The 13,407-nt window shown below is 42.4% G+C and overlaps 1 protein-coding gene across 2 annotated transcripts in view; it reads left to right on the forward strand.

The window, feature by feature from the left end:
* The window catches only part of rap1gds1 (RAP1, GTP-GDP dissociation stimulator 1), a 15,718-nt gene continuing 2,311 nt past the window's right edge, over window positions 1-13,407 (forward strand). The window contains exons 1-14 of one of the 2 annotated variants that reach the window (XM_058066982.2): window positions 1-439; window positions 3,244-3,351; window positions 3,428-3,550; window positions 4,117-4,242; window positions 7,264-7,410; window positions 8,074-8,202; window positions 9,375-9,500; window positions 9,565-9,708; window positions 9,778-9,909; window positions 9,988-10,122; window positions 10,218-10,343; window positions 10,415-10,554; window positions 12,627-12,753; window positions 12,839-12,967. In XM_058066982.2, coding sequence (XP_057922965.1) covers window positions 436-439; window positions 3,244-3,351; window positions 3,428-3,550; window positions 4,117-4,242; window positions 7,264-7,410; window positions 8,074-8,202; window positions 9,375-9,500; window positions 9,565-9,708; window positions 9,778-9,909; window positions 9,988-10,122; window positions 10,218-10,343; window positions 10,415-10,554; window positions 12,627-12,753; window positions 12,839-12,967 — 1,696 coding nt within the window. In that variant the 5' untranslated portion in view covers window positions 1-435. The remainder of the gene's footprint in view (window positions 440-3,243; window positions 3,352-3,427; window positions 3,551-4,116; window positions 4,243-7,263; window positions 7,411-8,073; window positions 8,203-9,374; window positions 9,501-9,564; window positions 9,709-9,777; window positions 9,910-9,987; window positions 10,123-10,217; window positions 10,344-10,414; window positions 10,555-12,626; window positions 12,754-12,838; window positions 12,968-13,407) is intronic. The other variant, XM_058066983.2, reaches the window with a different exon arrangement.

Here is a 13,407-nt window from a genome sequence, read left to right on the forward strand (position 1 = left end):
GGCGTGGCCGGGATCGTAGAAGCAGGAAAAGTGTTTGATACGCGTTCGAAAAGCCAGCGCCCCCATGCAATACCTCACCGGGCAAACCATTAAATAGGCTCATATTGTTTAAGAAGAATATTTATCATTTATGTGGAAAGGAGAAGGCGTCTCGGGTATTAAATACACTTTTACGTAGCGGGTGCTTTAATTTTTTTTACAGGAAGTATTCGAGACAGCTGATAGCAGTGGACGCTAACAGGCTTGGCTAGCGAACTCAGCGGCTAACTTTATCGTTCGTTCCGAGGGGCGTGCCGAGTCGATCCGATCAGATCCGATCCGAGCGGAGTGAAGCTCTGCTCTCTCGCCTTTAGAGACCTTCTTCCTGAACAACCGCCCTGGAGAGCTTCACCGCCCCCACTGCCGTCTATTCCCTGGTGCAAGCATCCTGTCGAGATGGGTGAGTCGACCATGCTAGCTAGCTTAGCATGTTTTTCCATTCATTCGGCGTTGGCAGTCTACGGATCGTTCAAACAATTACCTGCTGCTGTGTTGAATTAAATAACAAATTGATTAAACCTAAATAAAGCTGCAATAATTCATTTCCTGTCACGGTATCTCTACTATAAAGTGCTTTTAGTGATGTGTTTAGTGCATCTGCATACACAGGGTGGGGTAGCAATCCCTCCTTGCGTTTCTCGTCTTCCTATTATCGTAATTATTGTCGTAATTGTGGTTATTTTTCTTATTTATTATTTTAATGTTTAATGGAGGTGCCATCCTCTGAAATGGCAGCCGCCGCCTCGGTGGTGTTGATGGTGCAGATGGCACTCCATCTTTAAATTACAGCTGTTATGCAACACAAGCTGCAAGCAAGCAGCCCCGTCCTGTTGCTTCTTCTTGCTAACGCATTCTTGGTTATTTATTTATGCTGACACATCGCTTGCCCTGTAAGAAACCATTTGAAATGATGCTTACTGTTTATTTACTCAACTGCAGAGAGTGCCAGGTGTCTGTTCCGGGAAAGAGAGGCATTTTTATGTTTTTTATATATTTTCGATACATAGTGTGATTGCATCGTGATTCCTGCTGCACAATCCAAGTTGCTTTCAGCTTGAGGTCACCAACAGATGGCCGGACATTCTTCTCCAGGATTTTTTGCTATACATCAGAATTAGCGCTTCCATTTCGCTTGCAATGTATTGTGCCAGTGTCACAGTGGGATTTACTGCTTGCAGAATACAGTAGATTAGCTTTACCTTTACACTAAAAGAACTACAGTTCCCATGATGCTTAGACTGCAGCATCAGGACATAGTACATTTCCAGAATGATGCTCCTATCTTAACTTAGATGAAATGTAGAATAACTACTGCTTCTGCTTGGACTCCGATGACAACAACCACACGTCCCAAACAAGTGATGACGGGAACACCGAGGTAGGTAGGATTGGAAGGTTTATAGGGTGCTCAAAGCACTGAATGCCTGGTACCAATCTTGCCTAGCTACACAGTCATCTCTCGTTTATTGCCATTAATTGATTCCAGATAAGCGGAATTAACATGATAAGTGAATTTCTGCAAAGTAGGAGTCAATATTAACAAACATAATACCTAATATAATAGATATAATAATTTGCATGTTAGTATTGGGAACGTTTTCTGTTGTTGTATTGTCTCAAACGTAATGTGGGTCTTTGTTTGCACCACATTGCGCACAGAGATGCCTGCAGGGACATCTATGGCTATAAGCACAGCAAGCTGCCCAGCTAACTAGTTAGCCTCCCGTGTATTTATTTTATTCTGTCATGCCTGTTCTTCTGCAGATAGCATACCATTCCCTGACAAATGTGTGCATGTTCTTTCAATCATTCCTTTTAAAGGAAGTACAGTACAGGAACCTTGGTTAGCACATGAATTCCTCCCAGAAGATCCAACTGAAACGGATGTTAACCAAATCCATTTCCCCATAAGAAATAATGTAAATCCAATTCATCTGTTCCTGTTTTATCATATACCATATATATGTTGAAGGGTTGCACGGCGGATGAGTGGTTAGCAGGCAGGCCTCAAAGCTAGGAGACCCGAGCTCAATTCCACCCTCGGCCATCTCTGTGTGGAGTTTGCATGTTCTCCCCGTGCATGTGTGGGTTTTCTCCAGGTACCCCGGTTTCCTCCCACATTCCAAAAACATGCTAGGTTAATGGGCAGCCAATCACAGGGCACATATAGACAAAGAACCATTCCCACCCACATTCATACCAAAGGACAATTTGGAGTGGCTAATTAACCTAGCATGTTTTCGGAAAAGGGGAGGAGTACCCGGAGAAATACCACAAGAACATGCAAACGCCACACAGAGATGCTATGAGGTCTGCGCTGATGACATCGACGGGCGACGTAACTTGACATAGCTTGACATTTTGTAAGCTAGTTTATAACCTGCTAACAAGGATGGGCGTTTTATGATGTTTAAAAAATTACATTACATTCAATCCCAGTCATTTTTTTCAAAAGACAACCCCTCCAGTAGCGGCCATTTTAGGTCATTTTGATTGATCTTTCAGTCAAATTGCACGCAGAATATAAACATGGGATCTACCAAATTAAAGACTCGACTCCTGTCTTTCATTAGGAAAAAAGCTTTGTTTTTACCTTTTTCTGTTCTTTAGTAATCAGCAGTATAACATTGGTAAGTTTCAGGAAAATATCAGTTCCTGACTAGAAAAGTTTTTCGTGAAAAGATACATTTCAAGCATAATTTTCACATTGATACAAATATTTGTTGCTTTTGAACTGAACTGTGTGTGTGTGCATTCTTTAAAATTGCCATTTTGGTGTACTTTTGAAAAATGGGTGTACTCTCTGTCATTGGGTGTATTTCAAGAGATGTTCATCAATATGTTGTCAGTGTTTTGCAGCTAGCGTTTTAAACTCTACCTTCAGCTTTACAGATGCCACGTCCGCATACACAGCATTTTATTGAGGCTGTAGGTTTCTTCATTCAACTTATTTAGCCATTTTATGTTTTGAAAAAGTATTTAATTATTTTCTGGATGACTATTTTAGTCGATTTCTTTCCCAACTAGAAAAGCCAACTGCCCCCCCCCCATGTTATGATTTACACAAGAAATGTGCTTGGTGTAGGTAAAAAATATTAGTATACACTGCCCTCTAGGGGCGTGTACCGTATGTAAGGTGCATTCAATATAATGTCAGTGTTCTTTGTCACCGTCAGCTATGCTTTTCTGTTTTTGGTGTTCCAGATAACCTGAGTGACGTCCTGGAGAAGCTGAAACTTTCATCGACGGACAGCACGTCAGACAGCGTAGAGAGCTGCCTGGACTGCCTGCTCAAAGCCCTCATCAACAATAGTACCTTTTTTTTCCCATTTTCTTGCACTGATTAACACGAACCTGGTCCGAGTAACGATGACAGTGTTCTCTCCAGGCACAGAGGCAAGCGTGAAGATCCAGGAAATGGGGGTCCTTCCTCTGCTGCCCACCCTGCTTTCCCCGCAGTCATCCTGCACCCCAAAAGTCGCTAACATCATTGCAGAGATGGCAAAAAACGGTAAGAATTTTATTGCTGACATGTCAGTTTTATAACAAAGACCTTTCAAAGGAGAACTGTACTTTAGTGGGACTGCTGCCCATCATCCACCATCCTTATGTGAGACATGAAAATGATGACACCCCCACTTTCTTCCAAGATTTCCACTGGCATTACCACTTTTCCATGCACTGCTGCACGCCTTCTGCCATGCCAAGCGTCTGTTTGCTGTCTCGGTTGGGTCCCATTGTCAAAGCTTAGCATCATAAACCTCCACTGCAGCAAGCGATTTTGTTCAGCGTCTTTGTACAAAGGCGTCATCAAGACGAAGGACCCGTTCCGAACCTTAGACTTTATTATTTTGACATTGTAACGCCCAGGAACGACGTTCTCGCCACACCACACCGGCTAGCTTCACCACACACTGGCTCACTGTGCCTCAGGACACTAGCCAAAGGTAAGGCTACATATTGGAGAAAGACGTGTATGTTCACGTCTCACATAAGGAGTGTAGATGATGGACCAAATCCCTCCTCCCCAAAATGTCCAGTTTTTCTTTAACTGCTAGCCTGGTTTTTCTTCCGTAGAATTCATGCGGAGTCCCTGCGTGGAAGCTGGCCTCATCCCGCCTCTCATTGAACTGCTAAACTCCACCGATCAAGAGGTTCTGCTTCAGACAGGACGAGCCCTTGGCAACATCTGTTACGATAGTCGTAAGTAGGGTTTGGTATTGTTGCAACAACACCGCCTGACAACTGACCGCCATGGTGTGCTTTTATGTGTGCATGCAGACCGTTTTTGTGTCGCAGTTTTAATCAGATATTGTTAATCATGCACATTTGTTAAAAAAAAAAGTCTCTCCACATAAAAACATATTCACCGGTTGTCATGCGCATATTGTCCAATCAGAAGCCGAGAGAAGCTGACTAGACTATGTATTCAGATAGATGTTCCGTGACGTGGATTTTATCGTTCTAATCGGCCCTCACTTATACGAAGCCCAGGAAATCACCCGTGCGTGTTATAAGGTGTATCTGCTGCTGCACGAGATGATACCAACAAGCCAGGGCCACTTGGTGATGAATACTTGCTGTTGCATTTCAACTTTCTTCCTAAATAATCCTAGGTTTTTATAATATTTTGGCTTATATAATATAGTAAAGCATATGTTTCCTACAATTTCAACATTATGCTACTAAAATGACCTGATTTTTTCTCATAACACAGTATTACCAGTTATGTCTTATTATTTTCATCCATCCATCTTCTATGCCGCTTATCCTCACTAGTGTGGGGGGTTGCTGGAGCCTATCCCAGCTGTCTTTGGGCGAGAGGTGGGGTACACCCTGGACTGGTGGCCAGCCAATCACAGGGCACATATAAAAAATTAAATAAACAGGTTTTCTCCGGGTACTTGGTTTCCTCCCAAAAACATGTTAGCTTCATTGGTCACTCCAAATTGTCCATAGGTATGAATGTGGGTGGGAATGGTTGTTTGTCAAAGGGGACCTATGATACTTTGTCCACTTTTCTAACCTATAAATGTAGTTAAAATGTTGAATATTCTGGTGTTAAACCATCGTGTTAAACCAACGTTTCAGATCATGAGGTTTGCGCATTTGGAAGTGAACCCTGAAAGAAGTTTGGGATGGCTCAAAACGCTCAAAAGGCGTAGCAAAACTGTCCCTTTGTGATGTCACAGAGGGGACTTTCTTATATGGGCGTGTCTGTAAGACAGATAAGATTTGGCTTTATTCCCAAATATTATAAATTTTTCCCCAACCAAATTTTCCAAAAATTCCAACTTTCAGGTTTTTATGTTTTTTATGACACGCCTTACAAAAACACATTTTTCCTTAATATTTGAACACTATGCGACTTAAGTAAAATTTTTTCCTCGTAATACAGTATTATGGGTTAATTCACATAGATTTCTTACCTTTTTTCTCGCTATTTTTTTTTCTTAATATTTTGCTTTTATTCTTGTAAAATTACAGCTGTTTTTTCTATTCATGCTGACCTTGTTTTTTTCAACTTTAGTCATTGTTTTGTTTATTTCTTGTAATATCACACATTTTTTTTCCAAATGTCTTTTTCCTTCAATATTTCATGTGACTAATGTGACTAAAATGAAGATTTTATCTCATAACATTAGGAGATTAGTCTCATACAATTTGACTTTTAATCTCAGAGTGTGATTTTTTTCCCTCTAATATTTTGACTTAATCTCATAAATGTACAGCTGTTGTTGGTTTTTTTTTCCCTATTTCTACTTCCTTCTTGTAATATTCTGACGAGTTATTTATTTCCATATATTATAACTTCCCCTCAATCTAATTTTAAATTACATTTTATTTATTTATTATACAATTATTTGTAATATCTTTCAATCGGCTCTCTGCACATTTGAGGAAGTTGCCCCATTTTTGTGCTGAGCGTGCTGAGCAGGCGTTGAAATTGCATGATCGTAGCGGAGATCTCAACGTGGGCCAAGAATGGCATGTCTGTCTTCAATTTGGATGAAGTTATAAGGTTTTTTTCCTTAAGGTTTAGGTGTGATTTGAGTGCATGCACTTTAAAGTCAAATTGCTGCCTGCTTATGGAGGTTTCAGTGCCAGCTGTTGGGTTGTGGTGTTGGAAAGCTTGCTGGTCAGAGGAATCCACATGGGATTTGATGTATTGGGGTTTAATTTCATAGACCAGGCGTGGCACAGGGAAGGTGCGTGGCCAACGCACTTTGCAATTTTCATGAGTTGTGCTGTTCACACCCTCACCTCTGTCCCTCCCACAAGCACAAGTGTCAAAGAGGGAGGAGAGAAGACATGCAGGGTTTAACACAACCAGCTTTATATTATTATTTGGTTTTAGTTGTTGTTAATTACTAGATGTCTAATGGCTCACCTTCTTTGTTTCCATAAAGTCTGCGCTGCGTGTTGGCTCATTTGCATACTAACAGTTATTGGATGGTTATTGAGAGGAGGGCAGGGAGGGATGATCTGGGGTATAAAAAGCATTAAGCACAGAGATGATTTTGGGGGGGTTATGATGGCAGGGAAAGCCATTTATTTCGGGGGACATTGCACCCTCCTGCCCCAGTGTAGAGCCGGCTTCGGTTGGCATCATACTGTCAGCTGCTGTCAGGTTGAGTTCCCACCAAGCGTGACATCTTTGATCTGACATCAGATGTGATGGGTCAATGAATACAAAAATGTACATGCTGGTAGAGCTCACATTACATAGTGGTTGCTCGCGCACCCGTTGTCAGCGAATTTATCACTGCGCAGGGTGCGCTTTCGCCTGCGCCAAGAATAAACCAGGTCAGAGCTGGCAAGCTTTCGGCGCACCTTTGGCGCACTGCTTTGCTTCGAAATTGTCACTGTGCCAAGCTGAAAATGGGGACACCTCCCCTGGTGCGCTGCCACGCCCATGTTGGCGCAGCCCAGTCTACCAAATTACCAAATTAGCTGCACACAGTGGTGCGCCATGCGCTGCGCCACGAAATTAGAGCCCATTATGTCTGAACAAGGCTGGAATATTTCGTCTTATTTGATGTGTACTTTGAAACATTCCTTCTTGTAGCATCAGAGCTTCCTTACATGTACTTAACATGACAGATTTGTACATGCATTATTTGTGTTTGATACCGTCAAATATCATGGTTATTTTTCCCACATTCTTATTTTCCCTCCTTTTCTTTGTGCTTGATTTGTGTCCCGGCCTCTTTTGTTTTGCAGATGAGGGCAGGATCGCGGTTGACCTGGCAGGAGGGGCTCAAATAGTAGCTGAACACATTAAAACCCTCTCCCAAAATACCCACGTGGCAAACGAGAAGCTCTTGACAGTCTTTTGTGGCATGCTGACGAACTATAGCAATGATAATGGTAATGATGGCCGTCACCTAATGTGATAGAACTCATCAGCGGGCTACTTTCTCCTCATACACGCTAAAACTTTCTATTATTTCACAGACACACGGGTGTGTTTTTGGCTGTTTTTTTTGCCATGCTTTCCTATTTTTCAGCTTTCCCTTTGCTGGAGCTGTCAATTAACACCGAGGGACCTTTTTTAAGCAAATAAAGCTTAGCCCCAATATGTTTTTATGATGATCCTTTGAAGTAAAAAGCCCTGAAGTCATAGTATAAACTAAATATGCATTCATATACTGCATTTGTTACGTTAATCAATATGAAAATATTATAACATGATATATGAAGTCAAATGCCCACTCACATATCGTCTTTTTTAAAATACGCTATGTGTTGAATGTAAACATTTCATGACTTAGTCCTAAAATATAGTTTTAGATAAAGTTGACTAATTTTGAATGACTTCTCACCAAAATGGATTCTTTATTGAGAAAGCAATATCTGATTATGAATTAGTGTTTTGTGGTGGTTTTATTTGACTTACCAGCGTGTTTCCTTTCTTTTCCAGGTGCTCCTAATATCCTAGCAGTCAAATGCTTACGCTCATGCTAACAACTAGAAAACCGCTCCCTATAATCGTTGCCGTTGTTTCATCTGGAATTATTCTTTTGACTTTAGATTCCTTACAAGCTCAGCTGATCAGCATGGGTGTCATTCCCACCCTGGTGAAGCTCCTTGGCGTCCATTCTCACAACACTGCCCTGACCGAAATGTGTCTCATCGCCTTTGGGAACTTAGCCGAGCTTGGTGAGTCATTAGCGTTCATTATTTGGTCTTTTTGTTTTTATTATGTAAGGGGCAATTATCATACATTTATTATTATTATACTATTTGAAATGAATTTGATCCAGTTGTATTTAACATAATTTCTTTATTTATACAAACATTATTTAGTAGAAGAATTTTTTTAAAAAAGGCACATTCGAGCATGAAGCCTTTTGAAGTTCATGCCACAGCATCTCAATAGGATTCAGCTCAGGACTTGGATTGGACCGCTCCAAAGTCTTCATTTGGTTTTTCTTCAGCCACATTCAAAGGTGGACTTTCTGGTGTGTTTTGGATTGTCCTGCTGCACAACCCAAGTTGCTTTCAGCTTGAGGTCACCAACAGATGGCCGGACATTCTCCTTCAGCAGGTTTATCACAGCAAATCTTCCAGGTCCTGAAGCAGCAAAACAGCCTCAGACCATCACACTACCACCACCATATTTTCTCTTGCTATTATGTTTTAAATGACTTTTACGCCTGATGTAATGGGACACACACCCTTTAAAAAATTCAACTTTTGTCTGGTCAGACCACAGAGTATTTTCCCAGAGGTCTTGGAGATCATCAAGATGTTTTCTGGCAAAATGGAGACCAGCCTTAATGTTCTTTTTGTTAAGCAGTGGTTTTGGTCTTGGAACTCTGCCATGCAGGCCGTTTTTGCCCAGTGTCTTTCTTATGCTGGAGTCATGAACACTGACCTTAACTGAGGCAAGTGAGGCCTGCACTTCTTTGGATGTTGTTGTGGGGTCTTTTGTGACCTCTCGGATGAGTCGTGTCTGCACTCTTGGGGTCATTTTAGTTGGCCGGCCACTCCTGGGAAGGTTCACCACTGTTCCATGTTTTGGCCATTTGTGGATAACGGCTCTCTCTGTGGTTGGCTGGAGTCCCAACGCTTTAGAAATGGCTTTATAACCTTTTCCACACTGATAGATCTCAATTAATCTCAGCTGTGTTATGTTTTAATGGAGGGGGGGGGGCAATCAGGTTTTCACGCAGTGTCATGTAGCTTTGGCTTTTTTTCTCCCTTAATAATAAAAAGCTTAATTTAAAAACTGCATTTAGCGTTCAGTTGTGTTGTCATTGACTGATAATTAACACACACAGTTTTGTTAGTATGGTTTTAACAGACACATCTTTGGTTTGTGTCTTCAGAGTCGAGCAAAGAGCAGTTTGCATCCACCAACATTGCAGAAGAGCTGGTTCGTCTCTTCCAGAAGCAAACAGAGCATGAGAAGAAAGAAATGATTTTTGAGGTGTTGGCTCCTCTGGCAGAAAACGGTAATTATTGTGGTTATTACTGTGATTGTTATTGTTGCTATGAATGCTGTCCTATCCTGTCCAGATGTGATCAAGTTGCAGCTGGTGGAGGCAGGCTTGGTGGAGTGTCTCCTCGAGGTGGTGGCCCAAACTGTGGATGGAGACCGGGAGGAGGACGTGGCCCAGCTGAAAACCGCCTCAGACCTCATGGTGCTCCTGCTGCTGGGAGGTAAGGCGGTGCATCGTGTCCACACGAGGCGTCCTTGGCACCATCATGTCATTTGACTGTCTTGTCCAGATGAGTCCATGCAGAAGCTGTTCGAGGGTGGAAAAGGGAGTGTTTTCCAGAGAGTTCTCTCCTGGATACCGTCTCATAACCACCAGCTGCAGCTCGCTGGCGCTCTTGCTATTGCTAATTTTGCCCGCAACGGTAAGATTTGGCTTTACATTCCCGCTGATATGCTAGCTATTTGACCTCCTTTTGACCTGCTGTGTTTATGTTCCACAGATGGTAATTGCATCCATATGGTGGACACTGGCATCGTGCAGAAGCTTCTAGAACTGCTGGATCGCCATATTGTGGAAGGCAATGTTACAGTTCAACACGCAGCTCTAAGCGCCCTACGGAATCTGGCCATACCTGGTACATCCAACTGTACTCTATGTATCCAATATGGCCGAAATGAGCCATGGAGCCACACCACTAGCCTTTTTACGTGTGTGTGTATCCACTTTTAGTGGTGAACAAATCTAAGATGCTGTCCGCCGGCGTGGCCGACGTGGTGTTGAAGTTCTTGCAGTCCGAGATGCCGCCGGTCCAGTTTAAACTCTTGGGCACTTTACGTATGCTCATCGATACACAAGGTAGAAATTGTGATGCAACTGACAAAGAAATCAAAGCCTGTGTGCTAAATGTGACTTCTTCTGGCTACTAGTGGAGGCAGCGGACCAGCTGGGCACCAACGTGAAGCTGGTGGAGCGTCTGGTGGAGTGGTGTGAAGCTAAAGATCATGCTGGCGTGATGGGAGAGTCCAATCGGCTTCTTTCTGCTCTTATTCGACATAGCAAGTCCAAGGTAAGCCACCAGCGGCGGACAGCAATCCTTTGTACTGCATTGTAGTCTTGCTGATGATTGTGGTCTTGGCTTTGTATTGTTAGTGTAGCCAAATGCAGATCATGTGTGTCTTTTCCAGATCTTCCTGTTCACCAGTCCTTGATGTTGTAGTGGTATTGTCGAATGGAGTTGAATGTGTACTTCCACAGGCCTGAACTTTGAAGCTTTCATAAGCGGTTATCCAGTATCTCTTGGTTGTCCCGCTTAGCCAAGCCAAACATCAAATATATGGGAAAGGGGTACCCTGGCCCCATGAATCCCTGAATCCGATGAATCCCCTCACAAAATTGAGTACACCCCTGACATTGTGTGGGGTGACAGAGAAGTATGTTCAAGTGGTGCAGGACATGTATGAGGACTGTAAGACGGTGGTAAGATGTGCTGGAGGTGTGACAGAAGAGTTCAAGGTGGAGGTGGAACTGCATCAGGGATCAGCTCTGAGCCCCTTCTTGTTTGCTATGGTGATGGACAGGCTGACAGATGAGCTTAGACAAGAATCTCCATGGACTATGATGTTGGGATTTGTAGTGAGAATAAGGAACAGGTGGAGGAGCTGCTAGAAGAGTGGAGGTTTGCCCTGGAAAGGAGAGGAATGAAGATTAGCCGCAGCAAGACGGAGTATATGTGTGTGAATGGGAGGGACCCAAGTGGAAGAGTGAGGTTACAGGGAGAAGAGATATTTGACGTATTTGGGGTCAACAGTCCAGAACAATGGAGATTGTGAAAAAGATGTGAAGAAGCATGTGCAGGCAGGATGGAACGGGTGGAGAAAAGTGTCAGGCATGATGTGTGATAGAAGAGTTCCAGCTAAAAGGAAAGGAAAGGTATACAAAACTGTGGTGAGACCAACCATGTTGTTTGGTTGAGAGCAGGGGTTCCAAACTTTACCAACTCAGGGCCCACTTGAAAATCTAAAAAATGTCTGCGGCCCACCTTTGTCCTATAAACAGTACATAGACGAAATGCTCGTTCTCAGAGCAATTAACTTAATAATAAAAAATATATATTATTATTGTTATTATTAATAATAATTTTATTAATAATTATGTGTAATAATAGAGTGTAATAATATTATTACACTCTCATCGGGAATGGCCAGGATGGATAGGATCAGGAAGGAGTACATCAGAGGACATTACATGTTCGAGGCCTTGGAGATAATAATAATATTATTAATAATAATAATTATTATTATTATTAAGATTCAGGATTGAAATGAAAGCAGGGGTACACACAAGACAGAATTAAGTGTCATACTTTTCATAACTGCATTCAAGACTGACATGATGATCAGAGAGCTACGTTCAATCATAAACTGTATAAGGTTCCTAAAATATTGTGACAGGTCAATAACACTCAATAGGTTATTAATTAGGCCTATAAATATTTTTTAATTGTGCAATAAATATAAAATAATGTAAAAATAATATTTGCAAAAATTAGTCATATTTTCAATGACCTCTCATGGCCCACCTGCAGTACCACCACGGCCCACATTTTGGGAATCACTGGTCTAGAGTCAGTGCCACTGAAGAAAAGACAGGAAGCAGAACTGGAAGTAGCAGAGATGAGGATGCTGAGGTTCTCATCGGGAGTGACCAGGATGGATAGGATCAGGGACAAGTACATCAGAGGGACATTACATGTTAGAGGCCTTGGAGATAAAGTCAGGAGGCCAGACTGAGATGGTTGGGACATGTCCAGAGGAGAGATGGTGAATATATTGGTAGAAGGATGCTACCAGGTAGGAGGCGTAGAGGAAGACCAAAGAGGAGGTTTATGGATGTAGTGAAGGAGGACATGATGTTGGTGTGAGATAGATAGATGCAGAAGACAGGGTTGGATGGAGGAGATTAGTTTACTTTGGCTCCATGTTAGGTCATTGTGTTCCAGCAGCTTACAAAGTGAAGTGGAGAAAAAGAAGGTAGACACTGAGTGACTCATCGCCATCAACCCCAAGTTTATCACACAATCACCAAGCTCCACTTTCCACATCTTCACTTGCTCTACTTTACTTGGACGTCTGCCTTCAGGAAGTGGTCAGGACGGTCATCCAGGCAGGCGGAGTCAAGCACCTGGTCACCATGGCAACCAGTGAGCACATGATCATGCAGAACGAAGCACTGGTGGCACTGGGCCTCATTGCCGCACTAGATTTGGGTAGGATAAAATGACTAATAATGAAATACAGTACATACAGTATCTGTGTTTGTATACAGTATATGTGATTGTTGATGTTTTGTAGTTGCAGCTGAGAAGGACTTTGTGGGAGCGGACCTCGTAGCGGTTCTTCACAAGCTTTTGTCCGATGATAGAAGTGCGCCTGAAATTAAATATAACTCCATGATCCTCATTTGTGCAGTCATGGGCTCTGGTGAGTTTCAATATACATGTGTACTACACATGCGCTACAGTCTATTTAAATATATACATAAACTACACATACACTACAGTCTATTTGAATATACACATACACTATTCATGCGCTACAGTCTATTTGAATATAAATATACACTATACATGCGCTACAGTCAACTGTCGCCATTTTGTTGTTGGTACATTGTCCACTCATCCTATCACATTTTTTCACAGTCTAATTCATTCATTCATTCATTTTCTACCGCTTATCCTTACGAGGGTCGCGGGGGTGCTGGAGCCTATCCCAGCTGTCTTGGTGAGAGGCGGGGTACGCCCAATCACAGGGTACATATAGACAAACAACCATTCACACTCACATTCATACTTATGGACAATTTGGAGTCACCAATTAACCTAGCATGTTTTTGGAATGTGGGAGGAAACCAGAGTCGCCCT

The sequence above is a fragment of the Doryrhamphus excisus genome, linkage group LG2 (assembly GCF_037039965.1).
Source record: "Doryrhamphus excisus strain RoL-2023G ecotype Guam linkage group LG2, RoL_Dexc_Guam_v1.1, whole genome shotgun sequence".
Lineage (NCBI taxonomy): Eukaryota > Metazoa > Chordata > Actinopteri > Syngnathiformes > Syngnathidae > Doryrhamphus > Doryrhamphus excisus.